The 18,442-nt window shown below is 46.8% G+C and overlaps 1 protein-coding gene across 1 annotated transcript in view; it reads left to right on the top strand.

Moving 5' to 3' along the window:
* The window catches only part of SMOC1 (SPARC related modular calcium binding 1), a 90,144-nt gene that overhangs the window by 18,638 nt on the left and 53,064 nt on the right, over window positions 1-18,442 (top strand). The window contains exon 4 of the mRNA XM_040478429.1: window positions 17,942-18,041. Within this exon, the coding sequence (XP_040334363.1) occupies window positions 17,942-18,041 (100 nt within the window). The remainder of the gene's footprint in view (window positions 1-17,941; window positions 18,042-18,442) is intronic.

The raw sequence follows: 18,442 nt of genomic DNA on the forward strand, positions 1-18,442 counted from the left end.
CTTCTATTTATTGAGATTTGTTTTGTGGCCTAACGTGATTTATCCTGTGGAATGTTCTATGTGCACTTGAGAAGAATGTGTATTCTGCTGCTTTTGGATAGACTGTTATGTGTATATCTATGAAGTCCATATGGTCTTACATGTCATTTATGACCATCGTTTCCTTATCAATTTTTTGCCTAGATGATCTGCCCATTGATGTAAGCTGCTATTCTTATATCGCTGTTGATTTCCCCCTTTATGTCTGTTAATATTTGCTTTATATATCTTGGTGATTCTATGTTGGGTACAAAAATATTTATAAATGTTGCATCTTTTTGCTGGGTTAATCTCTTTATCATTATGTAATACCTTTCTGTGACTTTTATTTCAGTGTTTATTTTAAAGTCTTTTGTTGGATCTAAGTATTGCTACACCAGCTTTCTCTTTGTTTCCATTTGCATGGAAGGTATTTTTCCATCCCTTCACTTTGTGTGTGTGTGTGTGTGTGTGTGTGTGTGTGTGTGTCCTTACTTCTGAAGTGAGTCTCTTATATGTAGGCAGCATATAGATGGGTCTTATTGTTGTGTGTTTATTTATTTATTTATTTATTTTTCAACGTTTATTTATTTTGGGGACAGAGAGAGACAGAGCATGAACGGGGGAGGGGCAGAGAGAGAGGGAGACACAGAATCGGAAACAGGCTCCAGGCCCTGAGTCATCAGCCCAGAGCCCGACGCGGGGCTCGAACTCACGGACCGCGAGATCGTGACCTGGCTGAAGTCGGACGCTTAACCGACTGCGCCACCCAGGCGCCCCAAGTTGTGTGTTTTTTTAATCCACTCAACCACTCTATGTCTTTTGATTGGAGAATTTAGTTTATTTACATTTAAAGTACTTATTGATAAGTATGTAATTATTGCCATTTTGTTAATTGTTTTCTGGCTGTTTTTGTAGTTTCTCTCTGCCCCTTTTTCTCTCTTCCATTGTGGTATGATGTCTTTAGTATTATGTTTAAATTCCTTTCTCATTTTCTTTTGTGCATAAGTTTTGCTTTGTGGTTACCCCAAGGTTTACATATGCATTCTACGTATGTATGTAACAGTCTATTTTAGGCTGATAGCAACTTGAATTTGAATACATTCCAAAACTATATTTTTAGTACACTGTCCCCCAAAGTTTTACATTTTTGACATTACACTTTACCTTCTTTCATTTTATATATCTTATAACTAATGTAGTTTTAGTTAATTCTGCTACTTTTGCCTTTTAACCTTCATACTAGCTTTATTAGTGACATCCACTACTTTACTGTATATTTACCTTTTCTAGTGAGACTTTTTACTTTTGCATTTTTTTTTGTTGTTAATTAGTGCCATTTATTTTCAGCTTAGAGAAGTCTCTTTAACATTTCTTATAACGCTGGCTTCATGGTGATGAATTCTTTTAGCTTTTGTTTATCTGGGAAACTTTGTCTCTTCTTCACTTCTGAATGATAATCTTGCCAGGTAGAGTATTTGTGGTTGGAAGCTGCTGAAAATCTGCTCATAGCCTTTTGGGGTTTCCTTTGTATATAACAAGTTGCTTTTCTCTTGCTGCTTTCAAGATTCTCTCTTTAATTTTTGACATTTTAATTATAATGTGCCTTGGCATGTATCTCTTTGGGTTCATTTCATTTGGAACTCTCTGGGATTCCTTGACCTGGATGTCTCCCCCACCACCCCCCTCCCCCAGGTCAAAAAGTTGTCAGCAAATAAGTTTCCTGCTCTTCTTTTCTTCTTTTTCTCTTCTCCTTCTGGGACTCCTATAATATGAATGTCATTCTGCCTGATGTTGTCCCAGATGTCTCTTAAGTTATCTTCATTTTTAAAATGCTTTTTTCTTTTTGCTGCTCTGTCTGGATAAGTTCCAGTGCTTTGTCTTCCAACTCGCTGATCCATTCTTCTGCTTCATCCAGCCTGCTGTTGAACCCCTGTAGTGTATTTTTCAGCTCAGCTTTTGTATTCTTTGGCACTGTACTGTGACTTCTGTTTGGCACTTTAAAAATATTTCCTATCTTTGTTAAAGTTCTCACTGGGTTCCTCCATTCTTCTCCCAAGGTCAGTGAGCATCTTTATGATCCTTTGAGTCCTTTACCAATTTGAATACTTAGCTCTGTATAATTACAGAGGTCTTTTTCTGAGGTTTTGTCTTGTTCTTTCATTTGAAACATAGTTCTGGTTCCTTATTTTGGTTGACTCTCTGTGTTTGTTTCAATGATTTAAGCAAAACAGCCACCTCTCCCAGTCTTGAGGCAATGGCCCTGTGTAGATGATGAACCTGATAGTTCAACTTTGCCCGAGTTCTTGGTTGTCTCTTAAACCTTTGTGATTATTTAAATAGCCTGATTTATTCCTGGTATGCCCCTGTTGCTGAAGGTATGCCAAGACCTGTCAATGTTACGAGGGAAAGAATCTCATTTAGCACCGGTTTCAGGCTGACTGGAAGCCAGATTCTCAGGCAGCAGCTTTTAAAGAACGTGTGTGTGTGTGTGTGTGTGTGTGTGTGTGTGTGTGTGGTTCTTGGGGCTGCAGTCATAATACCTTTCAACCTCCAGGTCAGGATATCTGGAGGTGTTCCCTGGGTGGCAGTTGCAAAAATTAGGACTCCAGACGAGTGTACAAACTTCTTCCTGGGAGGTCTTCTCAAGATGTAGCAAGCCCTAGAGTTTCACAAGAATGGTGTCTCCCTGGTTATGTTTTCTAGGAGTGCCTTAGTAGCCTCTAGATATATGGGAAACCTGAAGCTTGTCCCTCAGGCTGAAGCTCCAGGATAAGTAAATAGGCCTTTTTCACAGGAAGACTGGGTATGTGTTTCAGTCTGGAGTCTTTGCAGTCCTGGATAAGGTGTTGGCCTGCCAAGAACTGTCTGAGAATTTATAACTGTCTGTTATAGTCCCTGGGAGCTCAGGAAAGCCAGCTCCCTGGGCCACTGGGGCCAGGAAAACAAGGGGTATCCCCTGCGTGGTTTGTGTGCACTGGTTTTAGCAGGGCAGCTGGAGAGTGTAGGGGTCAGGGCACGCTCTCTGACTTCAGAAATGGAGTAGGATAATGCCTCAACTGAGGGCTTCAGCCATGGGACTGGAGAGGGCCTTGTCTGCGCTGGGCATGCTGGCTCCAGATTGGGTGCTGGAGAAATCCATGACCACTTAACTCCCCAGCCCCAGTTGGGGTATGGGAGAGTGTCACGACCACCTGTGCTGCTGACTTTAGGAAAGGAGTGAGAGAATGCCATGACTGTTCGTGCTCGTCCACCCCAGCCAGAGAGCAGGGTAGCGCGACACCTGCCTGTGCTCTCTGGCCTCAGCAAGGCAATGGGACAGTGCAGGCAGGGGGAGGTGCTGTGTCTGCACAGCCCTGCCTGCAGTAGCAGGGTAGGTGGAGAGTACCCAAATAGCATCTGCTAGCACTTCTGTCTCTAGAGAGAGCCCCAACTGTCACCTGCCCCTCCAACAGATGCCCCAGACCAGCAAGTGAGTCTCCTTTACGTACAGTCGAGGTGCTTTGCAAATTGCTTTTGCACTGGATCCTTGGCATGAGTGAGACTGCACGTGGGACTCTTAAAAGGGGAATCTCAGGGGTGCCTGGGTGGCCCAGTCGGTGAAGCATCCGACTTCAGCTCAGGTCACGATCTCGCGGTCCGCGAGTTCGAGCCCCGCGTCGGGCTCTGGGCTGATGGCTCAGAGCCTGGAGCCTGCTTCCGATTCTGTGTCACCCTCTCTCTCTGCCCCTCCCCCATTCATGCTCTCTCTCTGTCTCAAAAATAAATAAACGTTAAAAAAATTTTTTTTAAAAAAAGGGGGAATCTCAGTTTCCGATAGCATTTTGGGTACCTTGGGTATCAGCCCCTTGGTTTTCTAAGACAGGTGTTCTGGGGGGCTCATCTCTGGTGTAGATCCCAGGGTTCTCAGAGAAATGCTGAGGTGTCTCTGCCTCTCCAACCCATTTGGATGTGGTTCTTGTTTTTGTTTTTTTTTTCAATGTTTATTTTTGAGAAAGAGAGAGCATGCCAGCGGGGAAGGTGCAGAGAGAGAGAGAGAGAGAGAGAGAGGGACAGAGGATCTGAAGTGGGCTTCGTACTGACAGCAGAGAGCCTGACATGGGGCTCAAACTCACGAACTGTGAGATCAGGACCTGGGCTGAAGTCGGACGCTCAACCGACGGAGCCAGCCAGGCGCCCCTTGATGTGGTCCTTTTATCCTTTGTTGTAGAGGAGCAGTTCATCTAGTTTTCAGGTCTTTTTCAGAGAAAAATGATCCGTTTGCAGCTAGAGATCCATACGTGCCATGACAGGAGGTCATGGTGAGTTCGGGTTCTTCCTACACCACCATCTCGGACACCTCCTGTCTACCTCATTGTTAATGGCTGCATTGCATTCCAGTGTATGACTGTACCATGAATCCTGGAAATTCAGGGATTCAATTTCCAGAAGCTGAATATTGGGTCAAAAGGACATGGATTAAAAAAAAATTTTTTTTAATGTTTATTTTTGAGAGAGACAGAGAGAGACAGAGAGAGAGAGAGAGAGAGACATGAGCAGGGGAGGAGCAGAGCAAGAGGGAGACACAGAATCCAAAGCAGGCTCCAGGCGTTGAGCTGTCAGCACAGAGCCCGATGTGGGGCTCGAACCCACAAACTGCGAGATCATGACCTGAACTGAAGCCAGTTAACTGACCAAGCCACCCAGGCACCCTGGAAGGACATGCACTTTTTAAGGCATCTGATACATACGACCAGATTGCCTTCCATAGTGTTGAGCACGGTGTGGTTGATTTGTGGTTGTTATCAAATATATTCCCAAGCCATTTAAATTTTTTTGTGTAGATGGTTTTGTAGTTCTAAGAATATTATGGAATATAAAACACCATTTGTAATGTTATTTCTTTTTTAAATGTTTTTATTTATTTAAAGAGGGTTAGGAGCAGAGAGAGAGAGAGGGGTGGAGAATCCCAAGTAGGCTCCACGTTGTCAGCACAGAGCCTGACGCAGGGCTGAGTCTCATGAACAGTGAGATCATGACCAGAGCCGAAATCATGAGTCAGGCGCCTAACCCACTGAGCCACCCTGGCGCCCCTGTAATGTTATTTCTATGTGAAAAAATATTTTCTGTCTCCCATCTTTGATTCCATGTGCCAGGAACAGTCTTCCTTGATAAAGCTTTATCTGGCACTTACACTTTTCTCACCTGTACTTGTTCTAATCACTACTCCCCACACGAACGCACACATATACATGCTTTTTTATCTCCTGAGGTCATTTTTTTTTTTTTTTTTTTGCCTTGAGGGGGCGGGGGGGGGGGATTTTTTTTTTTTTTTTTTTTTTGATGATGCTTTGTTTTAAAGTTGGAAGTGCAAATAAAACATTCTGTGCTCCCCTTGTCTTACCGTTAGATTTCCTGCAACTTTGGGAACTATAGATTATTCCCTAAGTGCCTGGGCCGAGCTATGAAGCCGGTGTGAGTGTTCATTTTTAGCTCCTCCTCCTCCCCGCCCCCATCATGCAGAACTGCCATTCCTGAAGTCACCCTGCAGGCCTGCACTGTGTGACTGGCTTGACCTGGAAGCACCCAGGTTTACCACCTGGGCCCTCTTCTTCCAGGTTCCCAGAGCGTATGGAAGGGATTGATGGTCTGCTGACCCTGGTGATTGAACATCGGCAGGGCTGGAGTGCTAAGCATTGTCATGGGGGAAGGGCTTGTCCTGTCTTTGTTGACTCTAGAAGCTATGTCGTTTTGTCTTCGTGTGGAACTGTGTTACCTAGAGCGATCATGTGGGTCTCGGCTCAGTGCAGAGGCCTCTCTAGGTAAAGTACTGAAACCCTGGCTGCTTCCATAAGCTCAAGTGTTCTCAGCTTCTCTAGCCATAAATGGCTCCTTTGGAAGCCCCCAAACAAAGCCAGTTCTGTATGTTTTAGTGGATGGTGGCTTGCTCTAGGCTTCCTAAGCCTCCTATAGCGTGTACAATGCCAACTTCTCTCTTTTTTTTTTTTAAAGCAGTTACACTGTTAAAAAAAATCAAGCCCATCCTTTATGTATAAATGGCATAATGGTAAATAGACCCACTGTTGGTCAAGTTGTTGCTTTTCTTTTTTCTTTTTGGGTAAATACTCAATAACCATGTTATTATTGTTATAATTTGAACGTCTACTGTGCCAACGGCATCTTATTCCTTGCTTTGGATGTGTTTTTCATGGCATTGCTTTTGTTCCAAACAACCAGATGTTGCATGTGAAAGTTTACATGAAAGTGCCCACGAGTTAGCACATAATTGCTCTTAGGCAAATGTTAGTTTTCCTCCTCTTTAGGTATCGGTTTGCTCAACTCTAAAATGGGAGAACTAGTTGAGCTATTTCAGAGGTCGGCAAACTGTAACCTGTGGGCTGGCCACCTGGTTTTGTTCTTTAAAGTAACAGCTTTCGGGGTGCCTGGGTGGCGCAGTCGGTTAAGCGTCCGACTTCAGCCAGGTCACAATCTCGCGGTCCGTGAGTTCGAGCCCCGCGTCAGGCTCTGGGCTGATGGCTCAGAGCCTGGAGCCTGTTTCCGATTCTGTGTCTCCCTCTCTCTCTGCCCCTCCCCCGTTCATGCTCTGTCTCTCTCTGTCCCCAAAATAAATAAACGTTGAAAAAAAAAAAAAAGTAACAGCTTTCTTGAGATATAATTCACATTCCATAACATTTATTCTTTCAAGTGCACAGTTCGGTGGCTTTTAGCATTCACGGGGTTGTGCAGTCACCTTCACACCGTAATGCCAGGACACTGTCATCACCTAAGAACAAATCCTGTACCCACTGGTACCGTGAAAGTGAATTTTTACTTTTGTAAATGATGGTAAGGACAGGGCCTGATCCTTCCAGGTGCAGGAAGGACTTGTCTAGCAAGTGGCTCATCTACTCGCTCATACACGGTGGGAGCCAATGCTCTCCTCTTTTCAATGAGTGCAGGGCAATGTGGGTGGATGGAGCCTGCTTTACGCTCGAACACTGTATCTATCCATTGTGTTCTGTGAGGACTCTCCTGCCCAACCACTGCTCTGTCCTCCTCTTCAATGCTGAATGGCCACCTAGCATCCTCTCCCAGATTGGCTGGCATCGTTTGCTTTGCAAGCTAGTCTCACAACTCAGGCCTGCAGAGGTGACTTCAGGAAGCACAGTTCTGTAATGGGAGGATGGGGAGGAGGGAGAGCTAAAAAGGAACATCCAGACTGCTTCATAGCTCAAGCCCAGGCACTTAGAAAGAGAAGGAGAGGGTGATTGAAGCCCCCCATCTCTGAGCCTCACTTTTCCCACAGGCAGCAGGAAGGCTAGAGGAGCAGGCCTCTATCCTCCCCTTCTTCCCAAGTATACCCCTCTTGCACCTTTGATTTCTGTGGTAGACAGATAGAGGGTTGGACTCACCAGGGACCACGGGGAGCTCAGATGACCAGCTGGGAGCACCCAGACCCTGTACGCTTGCCCGGGTCACATAGCTTGCAAGTGTAGAGTCAGGATTCAGACCCAAACAGCCTGGCTTCAGCACTTGGTCCTAACCACTGCTCTCTACTGCCTCTGTAAAGGACATTGCCATCTTTTAAAGCGATGTTGCCTAACTGCAGGTTAGGCAGGGTGACTCAGGTGAGTAAGGTCGGGAAATTATGTCACATGAGGAATACTCAAAGGAGCCAGACATGTTTGGTTTGCACATGAGAAGAACCAACAGATGGGGGAAGAGGGATGACCAAAGCAATACAGAGAACTGTCTTCACACCTTTGTGGACCACAATAAGCTTTACTGAATAGTGCCACAGAGCTGACCCAGGATCACTGAGTAAAATCTATAGTGACTCAGATTCTGACTCAAAATAGGGAAGAAGCTTTTTCAAGTAGAGCAATCCACCAATGGAATGTCTGACTCAAAGAGAACTTACCTTCCCATCCTGGGGACTGAATGGGCACCCAGCAGGGATGCTCTTGGTGAGGGGATAGAGTGCTAGTGCCCTGGGAGGGAGGTTCAACTGATGGCCTCTGGGAGGTGACCTCTACACCTTTGGATTTTGTAAGACACTAGGTAATGTTCAATCTGGGGTGGGGGGTGGGGGGAAGGCACAAGTTGGCCTACAGCAAACGCTTATTAAGGAAGCTTTCAGGCAGGGCCATGAACACATGCCCATCTAGGGCCATTGCCACTCCACTGTGGGCGCACACCACAAGCCAGGAGGTGATCTGCGCATCAGTCAACTAAGCTTTTCTACAAAATTTAAGGGGTGGGATTTTTTTTTTTTTCATCATAGTAGGGAAAGGTGATAAATAAGAACACGAGAGGGAGATATGGAGACAGAAAAGTTTCATTAAAAGTGAAGTCAGCTGCGGTCGGTAGCAAGGAAGAGGTCCACTCCAGCCGGCCACCTTTGTCCCGCCCTCTTCCTGCCCCAGTCCTGCCCCACCTCGCCCCCCCCACCCCTCTTGCCCCCCCCCGCCAGCCCCTCAGCAATCCTCAGCTAGCCTCACCCCGCCCCTGTCCCCGCCCCCACCACCCTCGGCCCGCCCTCAGCCCGCCCTCAGCCCGCCCTCAGCCCGCCCTCAGCCCGCCTTCAGCCCTCCGCTGGCCAGATTTTCACCCTTCTGCTCTGAATAAAGCTCCAATCCCTGTGGGGCTTTATTATTGTACATTTTCTTTTTTAAACAAAACAGTATATGTGAGTCAACTATACTGAAATAAAAGTTTAAAAAAAGAAAGAAAGCATCTTTGATAGTTTCCCCCAAATGGAAATACAAGCGAGTAAACAAGAGGTGACATACTTGGTGTTCACCAAGCCTGGGCTATTCTAGGCACCAAACAGAGGGAATGGAGAAAACAAAGTTCTTTGGATCCCTGAAGTTCTAATACTCAGGTTTTTTAAACATCCCTTATGTGTATGCTGAGGGGATGGTGTTTAAGCATTTTGAAAAATACAAAAAATATGTGCCATATATTTGGAGGAGTAGTCTTAACTGCTAAGTAGGTACTAGTTTATAGATTTTCACCTTACTCCTACGCAGCGAAAGTTCAATTTGGAGCAAGGTTGTAGAATCACAGAACTTTTGGGTCAAAGGAAACCTCACAAGTATCTAGTTCATCTTCTCCTTCCTCTCCCTACCCTGTCTCAATCCAGGGCTCAAGACCCAGTCACCTACCTTCTGCTTGATTGCCACCAGAGACAGGAAGCTTATTACCACCAAAGACAACATACATAATGCATTTCGGGGCAATTTATTTGGAAAGTCCTTCTCTACACTGACGGGAGAGCTATAATTTGCAACAGATGACCGACCCCTGCTCTAGCTATAGGACTCGCTGAACCCACAGAAATCTCACGCTCCACAGAAAGATTTGAAGACAGACACCATTAAGTCCTTGTGAAATTCTTTCTTTTAGCCAACAAATATTTCTTTTTGCCCTGGCAGAAGTCCTTAGTTCTATCAGTCATTCCTATATAATGGGGATTTATGTCTCTCTTTCCTTGGGATTCAATTTGCCAAGGTCCCTCTTAGATAGAGTGTCCTTCCCAAAACCGGACACGGTATTTCAGATGTGGACGTAAATAGCCCAGGAATGAATGGCTCTGTCTCTCATTCTAAACACACCACTTCTAACAAATATCATGCTGGCAGCTCTGTTACATGAACAATACATAGAAACCAGAGTCAACAAAGACGCCCATATTTAGGAGTATTTAAAATTGTAAGGTTATCTTCCTTCCCTGCATCCCCCCCCCGCTCTTTAAACTCTGGAGGAGGATGTAAATACTCTAAAAGGAAAATCCCTCATTCCCCAACATACTGTCTTCCCTAACCTGGCATAAGGTAAGAGACAGCCCCAAAGAAGAGCAGAACCTTGAAGCTCTGACCCCATCCTCCGTGCAAAGGGAAGGGGAAAAAGACAAAGCCAGCAGTGCTGAGCACAAACTACTCCCTACACCGTTTTAGATGCTTTATATATCTTGTCTCACTTTGTCTTCTCAATAACCTTCAAGGTGGGAGCCCTTAGCCCTGTATCATAGAGAGGCTCAGAGAAGTTAAGTGACTTTGCCAGAGTCACACAGCTTTTGGCAGAGTTTGGTATTTAAACCCAGGTCATTTTGACTCCAAAGCCATGTTTTTCCTTCTGCATCTTGTTCCTTCTGAGCCAAACCTGACTAAAGAGGAGGGGGACGCTTGTGGGATAAGCTTTTCCAAACTGAGGAAAGAACAGCTCATGCTAGCCAGACTGAAAGAATTATACCATCCCTTCCCTCTTCCCTCTTTCTTCTCACTGCAATCAAACTCTCTTCCATGTGTGAAATCACCCAGACAATTTAATGCTGCAATCACTAAATCCATGAATTAAAAGACCACATGTCGTCAAAACAACTGGAACATAAAAACTTTGGAGAGAAGTATGGTCATAGGGCTCCTCGTTCCCAAATTCCCACCTAGAAAAGTACTTGTTTCTTGAGCATTTAATGATAAATGCCAGAAAGGGTGGGGTGGGAGAAGTTTCCTTTCAATCAGTGGCTCTTGAACTGTGGTTCCTGGACTAGCGGCCGGAACGCCTGGGAATTTGTTAGAAATGCAGATTCCCTAGCTGACCCCAGACCTAATGAATCCAGAAACTCTGTGGGTGGGGTCCAGCCAGTTTGTTTTATAAGTCCTCCAGGCGCTCTAATGCACACCCAATAAACAATGTTCTCCTGCAGCTTCTGATGGAGAGAGATGTTCTAGGGGAACACGTGGTGGTCTCAGATGGCCTGGGGACTCATTCTTTCAGCCAGGGCCCATGGCGCCCATGGAGAAACACAGCTTCTCAGAGGTCCTTTAGAGGATGCGGACAAAAGGAAAGTGGGGCAGCTGGAAATCCTGCCCCGAAACAAAGTTATCAGTCGGACCAATAGCACGATGCTTAACTTTCACTGTGCATTAACTTAATCCAGAGAACCTGCTAACTGATTTGGAGCAACTGGCAGATAAGGAAGGAAAAAAAAAAAAAAAAGTCTCGTACTCCCACTGCCAAAAGAGTTAGACAAATATCCGCATGCCTTCTGCTTTTAGTTTCATTTTTTTGCCCCCGCTGGGAAATGTCCGTGTACATGATAGTAGTCATCTCATGACAAGTTTGGGAGTGGCTACTAAGAATGCTGGATCAAGCCTGTCCCTTTGCATATGGCTCACATTTTCTAGTTCACAAACGAGGCACAAAGAAAGGGGGGAAATGAAGCGACGGGGTGGGAAGGTGCTGTGCCTTGGAGGGGATCCCAGCTGTCAGTGAAGGTCCGAGGCAATTCAAGATGGATTTCTTCGCAGATAGAGAGCTGGAGAAAGCGTTACAAAAAAGGTGGGGGGGGGGGGCGAAGGGGCGGGGGGTTGCCGGAGGGAAATCATTTCAGGGAAGATTGAGCTAAAATGAGAACCTGACACTGGGCTGGAAAAAAGCAAGGAAACACAGCAAGGCCTTGCACCTCATTACATTGCCTTGTTCTGAAAGCGTGTTTCAGAGAACGCTAGTGCCACGAAATGCTCCCCACTCGAAATCGAGGGAGGGTCCTCCAGTTAAATAAGTTCAGGAATTGCAGCCAACGACATCTTCCTCTTAGAGCTAAATCATCATCATTTGACTTAAGACTCTGAGAAGTGGTGCAGTCAAGAAATCTTTTAATTTTATTCAACCCAGTATTTCCAAAATTATTTGGCTAGAGAACCCCTTCATCCCCAATAATTGCTCGTCACACCCCATAGAACACCGGTGGTATTCAGGTCTGTATCAGAGAGGCAGGAGTTAGAAGCAGGTGGACGTGTGCAGGGGAGACTGGTGTGGACTGTTTGGGTGACAGCTGGGGGCCCTTGGTAGCAAGGAGAGCAAAGTCCAACAACAGAGAAGCTGCTCTGGGACGTGAGGTCCCACCCCTCTCAGAAGCCCCCCAAGAACAGCCAGAGGCAAGCAGGCCAGCCAATGGGGTGCAGCAGAGGCCCCCGTGCTGTCACCCAACTCACTCCCGAGACAGCCTCTCACTGAAGCTGGAGCAAGAGACTCTTCCGGCCACCTCCTTGATTTGAATATGTATCCCATCTCCCTCTCCTCTTTCCCCAAAAGAGTTCCATATGCCAGAGAATTACAAGGCACAAAGAGACCCTGTCAGTTCCCTCAGATGCCAGCACAAGGAGTCACGTCTTTCTCCTTCTCCCTTCCAGGTCTGGGGGACTGCCAGCTGCTGGGACTAGGTGCTGCAATCATGCCACCTCTCTGTCTCTGGACCTGTTTCCTCCTCTGTGAAATGTTTGGGTTACACTGGTGATCATTAAGATTTTCCTTTTTTTCCAGCTCTCTCAATTCTGAAATTTTATGACAGTTGGGAGCCAGGGCTCCAGATTCTTGTGCTGTTAAGAACTAGCGGCGACATTTGAACAAATAACTTCTGCTTTGTGTGCCTCTCCTATAAAGGATCGGCACACAGGGTGACCCTGACGCCCCAGTGAGATCATGCATAGATCATCGGTGGTGAGTGAGGAGCCCCCGTAAAGCTGAAGTGGTGTTTTCCATTTGGGGCATGGCGGCAGTGGGTGATAGTTGTCTATGTGTGTAGTCTGTTAGTCTCCTTTGTTTTTCTCACTGCTGTCCTTGCCTTCAGTCCCCTGTCTGCTTTGTCCTGTGAGCTGGTATTCGCTTTGCCCCTCTGCACTCCTCAGTTACTCAAATGCATTTGTTGAGCGTGCTAGCCTCCCACATTCTTCCAGATGTCCAGGAGTTGGGCTAATGTTGAAGACTAACAGGCTTAAAATAATTTCACATTTGTCTTAATTTAGACAGAGGTTGACCTGAAATATACCATTGGGCTGTTTATGCAAAGGGCCTCTTGCCAAAAATATTTAAGTATATGAGTCAGAGATGAAATTTGCTTACCTAAAACACACTGTTTTAAAGTACCTTTAGTGATTTTTCTGCCTGGATGATGTATCCACTGATGCAAGTGAGATTAGTTAAAGTCCCCTACTATTATTATATTACCATCAATTTCTCTCTTTATGTCCATTAATATTTGCTTTACGTATTTAGATGCTCTAGTGTTGGGTGCATACATATTTGCCGTTGTTCTATCTTCCTGTATTAATCTCTTTATCATTATGTAATGTCCTTCTTTATCTCTTGTGATAGTCTTCATGCTAAAGTCTATTTTATCTGATATTAGTATCGCTACCCTGGCTTCTTTTTTCACTCCCATTTGCGTGGTAAATATTTTTCTGTCCCCTCACTTTCAGTCTATATGTGTCTTTAGGTCTGAGATGAGTCTCTTATAGGCAGCATTTAGATGGGTTTTGTATTTTTTTTAACCCATCCCACCACTCTGTGTCTTTTGATTAGAGCATTTAGGCCATTTACATTTAAAATAATCATTGATAGGTATGTATTTATTGACATTTTGTTGATTGTTTTCTTGTTCTTCTCTGTTCCTTTCTTACTCTTTTGCTCTCTTTCTTTGTGATTGATGAGTTTCTGTGGTGTTCTGTTTGGCTTTCTTTCTCTTTATTTTTTGTGTATCAATTATAGGTTTTGGGTTTGTGGTTACTGTGAAGTTCATATACAGTATCCCTGGTGTATAAAAGCCTATATTAAGTATGTCAGTTAACATTCAACAGTATAGTTAAGCAGTGAGTAGCCTCACTTAGGTTGATGTACAAACACTTTGTGTCTCTGAGGGAAGACCCATCAATTAATATTTCAGCTTTCCCAGGATGCTCCAGAGTGGAATAGGAGCAAATCCCATGGTTTGTTATCAATACCATTGGGCCTGGAACAACCCCGAGCTTTGAAACCTGCGTAGCGAGATACTAGAAGTAGCTAATCACCTTTCAATTCCTCTTGGCCCCGGATTTTCCCATAAATTAAGTATGAGAGTTGATTAATTTGAGGCTGGGGTGGGGCGAGTTGGAACAAAGGGGATGACCTATTAACTTAAAGCTTTAAGTTTTCAAGGGAGGAAGCCAAACTAAGTAGAATTTACATGTTGATTGTGTGTATATAAACCATTAATTCCACAGAATTTACAGCCTGGTTGCTTTTCTGCAGGAAGTTGTACTTCTCTCCTCTGAGACTAATTGAACTGTTCCTATATGAAAACAGAATTTCCCTTCTCCCACTAAAACGTTCTCAAACTTTTTGCTGACTTTAAACTACCTCTTCCCCCTGGGACTGGTCAGACTAGGATGTTCTTTGGTTTCCGTCAGAGAATCTGGCTGTGCCCTTTTTAAAAAAAAATTTTTTTTTAACGTTTATTTATTTTTGAGACAGAGAGAGACAGAGCATGAACGGGGGAGGGGCAGAGAGAGAGGGAGACACAGAATCCGAAGCAGGCCCCAGGCTCTGAGCTGTCAGCACAGAGCCCGACGCGGGGCTTGAACTCACAGACCACGAGATCATGACCTGAGCCGAAGTCGGACGCTTAACCAACTGAGCCACCCAGGCGCCCCTAGCTGGGCCCTTTTTGAGTGTACAGATAGTTTGGTGAAAAATAACACGATGATAATAAAAATAAATCGCTAAGCTTCGCTGGGCATTTACCATGTGAGCTCAGTGCTTTATTTACCTTTTCTAATTTAATTCTCGCAACCACCGAGTGAGGTAAGTACAATGGTCTCCGGTTTATAAGTAGCCACGGGCAGTCTGAGGCTTGGTTTGATGAAGAGACGTACCCAGGCCGCAGAGGGTTGGAAAGAGAAGTGGTTAGCTTCCGTGGTGGAGCTGGTTAGTCAAGCTGGGCTACCGTCTGACTCCATGACCCATGCTTTCTGTCTCCCTGTAACTTCTTTTTCCTCAAGAAGACATCTTGAAAACTCCCCAGGACAACTCACAAGCAGCCCCTCGATGAAGAATCACGGAGGAATAGCTTGGGGCTCCTTGAGCAAAGGGACGTGACCGTGCTGGTCGCCTCTTGAGTTCCGGCAGCCCGAGATCTCGCTCGGCTCCTCCGAGCGCCCGTTGATGCGTGCCCCAGGCCTCAGAGGAGTGTGACAATAATTCCTTGTTCAAGTCCAGTGCTCTGGGACTCAGCAGCACCTCCCAACCTGAGGATTTTGTAATCTGGAGTCTATTCCCGGAGCCTGGTCTGAGGAAAATGCTGAGGGCCCTGAGGAAAAAGGGTCTGTGTTTGGGCCTGTGGGCCTGGCTGGGGGCTGGAAGGCAGCGTCCCCATGCCGGTAGCATGCTGGTAGGGATACAATGGGCGCACTCAGTGGGCGTGTGGCCCTGGGGACCGCTTCAGCCCAGAGGTCAGATTATATCCCCTGAAACAAAGCGTTGGGTTTAGCCTCCTACTCATGCATTTCGTTCGCTCCTCAGTAGCTCTGGCTGGGACTCTGCATGCCCAGAAGGAGGGGGCTTTTATCCAGCCATTCTCCACGGCCTGGGCCTGCGTGACCACAGCATCCAGCCCCGGCAGGCAGCACTTGGCCAGAGGCACGACTTCCAGTGTTGGACTTTGGCGACAGAGTCCTCGCAGAGAGGGAGGCCGGCCACGGCCAGGGGAACCGTGGGGCCTTGGAGTGAGTCAGTGTGGCCGCCCAGCCCTGAGGACTGGTTTCTCCACAGGTGATTATTGGCCAGGGAGGAGAAAGCAGCCAGCCAGGCTCCATTAAAATGCTGCCACGGGCAAGGAATCATCTAGGAACTGTCCCCTGCAGGGCTGACAGAGTCTGGAGGGGTAAACTCCCAAGTCTCCAGCAGGGTTTCCCACCCAAGCCTCTGGAGGTTACTAAGGGAGCTCTGGCCCCAGAGGAGGCCGGCTTTCCAGGTGTTTCTGACACAGCTGAGAGCAATCATCGCTGCAGCCACCTTGTATCCAGCCATCTCCCGTGCCAGGACTGGACTCACACTGTCTGTTTTCTTTGCCAGAGCCCTCCAGGCTTGGCGACGTTATCCCCATTTCATAAATGGGGCTCAAAGAGCTAAGTCACGTGCCTCATTTGTAACTGGCCAGACCCGGATGCAAACCCAGGAATGGGTTTCTCCTATTCCATCCTTAGCTTTCTCAGAGGGTAGCACCGACTCGACCCAAGATATTGATCGGGGGGTTGAGCATCTAGGGCAGCAACCGCAGCCATGGAGTTTATGGATAGCTCCACGAGATGAAATGGGAGTGGAAAATGGCACTGGAGTACAGGCACTGAGTGTAGTTTCTCTACGTGGGCAGTCAAGGTGAGCGCCTCATTGATACACAGTCATCATACTGGTACGTCCTCCATCTTGGTCTTACCCTGATTTCTGTGGGTAGGCCTGTAGCCAGACAACCGGTCTTGGGGACGACTACAGCGTTTGGTACACACACAAGAGCCGAAGCCATTCCGCGGTTTTCTGCCTTTCTCACCCGGGCCATCGGATCTCTCTTCCGTGTACACCCTCTCTTCTTCCCCAGTCAATGTGTATTTTATTACTGTCCATCCTTGATTCCAATTATGCCCTTGATCCCCAGAGGCACTTTTTTCACATGTTAATGTCTTTGCAGTTGGCACCCATTCTGTCATTGAGGTCTACGTTTAAAGTAGTGGGGCTGTTTAAATTGCTGCTACCTTTTTAGAACTGATGGGGACCAAGAACGGGGCCATATGATAATTCAAGCATTTATTCAACTCATCAGATGCCTACATTCTGCTAGATGCTTAGGAGATAGAAATAACCAGTATGCAATCCCTTGCCTTAGGAAGGTCACAGTCTTGAGGGGGAGAGAAGGGCTCCTAATTTAAGGAGCCAGGGTGTACGGAGGATCAGAGGAGAGAAGGCGGGGAGTCGGGGACCACTTGGCGGAGAAGGTGCATCGTGAAGAGGGTGGGAATACAAAGGGGCTAGGAGGGGGTGGGGATGGTTTGGGGAATGGTATTCTGGACCACTGACTAGTCAGAGCAGATAAATGTTCAGAATCATGAAATCCTGTGAGGCGTTTGCCGGCTTCAAAGGGTTTGCTGTGGTTCCAGTGGAGGGCACTTGTGGAGACATGGGTGTAAAATGAGGTCGCAGGGATAGGCAGGGGGCAGATCTTGGGGGACCTTGAGCTCCACACAAATGAGCTTAATCTCCATCCTGAATCCAATGGCAAATCACCGAGTGGTTTTCAGCCAGGGGGGTGATGCCCTGATTTGTGTAGAGGAGCTCCGTGTTGGGAAACGGATGGGAAAGAGGATGGCGGGGTGAGGTGGGAGGAAATGGACAGAGTGACGGCTGTTGCAAGAGAGAGAAAAGTCACCCTGAATGAGGCAAAAGCCTCATTTTTATTTACTATTCCTAGACAGGGTGGGCCTGATTATGGAGGCTTGAGGTGGATCGCCCAGTGTTACAGCGGGGCCTCTAGAACCTGCAGGTGGAAGTGGCTTTGTTCTTACCTTAACCCCGTCATCTAGCGGGCAACTGCTAGTGACGTGCCACCCGATCAGTAGGCAGGCTGACTATATGAACGAACGGATGCTGGGAAAAGCTAGAGAAAGAAGAAGAGCTCACTACTTGTCGATGCCTGTTAAAGAAGAGTCCTTATCAGCCTGCAGCGGTGAATTTCCAACTTGCACTTGCCAAATTAGCTCACCAGCCAGAATTGTTTACGAGTGGATGGGGCTGTATGCCAGTGCTCAGGGGGGGAAATGTGCAGGTCTTGGTGAGAACCATCACAGGGAGGACGAAGTGGATATATCTGGGTATGAGATAGGCTATTCATCATTCAAAGTCATGAGAAAGAAATAGGTAGGTTGTGTGGTTGTGCCTGGGAATTACACAGAAGACGCATAATCCATGTTGTTGGCCGACTGACCCACCTGCAATGGACAGTGGGGACAGAGGCTGGGTGAGAGGAGGAAAGAGCTCCTCTGCCACGGTGGCAACGCCTTGGAAGGGGTGGGAGATGACTGCTGATATGGCGACGCCAGACTTACGGTTCTCTTCCCCTCCCCGCTTCCCCGAACAGGTGCAGTGCCATACTTACACAGGGTACTGCTGGTGTGTCACCCCAGATGGGAAGCCCATCAGTGGCTCTTCTGTGCAGAATAAAACTCCTGTATGTTCAGGTACCGTAGGGAGGGGCGGGAAGAAAGAAAAGAGCTGGAGAGAGACCCTTGGCTGGTCTCCTGCCTCTCGCGGGGGAACCTTTGAAAACTGGTTGAAAGACGGGCGGTGGTTAGGAGCCCTCTTCCAGGTCAGGGAGGATTCCATTCGAACACGCTGCTCTGCAGTCAGCTGGATGATGGGGTCCGTATAGGCCCATGTGTATGTATTTCTTTATTTTGAGTTTAGGTTTCTGGTTCAGTGCTCTCTTCCCAAGCATCGGCTGTGACCCCTCGAGAATGGCATATAAATTTTTAGCTTGGGTGCTCTGCTTGCTGGTGGCCTCAGGAGCACTTTATTGAGGTAGATTTTAAGACCGTATGGGAGTTCAGCATCAGAGGCTGAATGATCAACTAGTGATGTC

This window comes from Herpailurus yagouaroundi, unplaced genomic scaffold (assembly GCF_014898765.1).
Source record: "Herpailurus yagouaroundi ecotype Mexico unplaced genomic scaffold, PumYag 141, whole genome shotgun sequence".
In the NCBI taxonomy this organism is placed as follows: domain Eukaryota; kingdom Metazoa; phylum Chordata; class Mammalia; order Carnivora; family Felidae; genus Herpailurus; species Herpailurus yagouaroundi.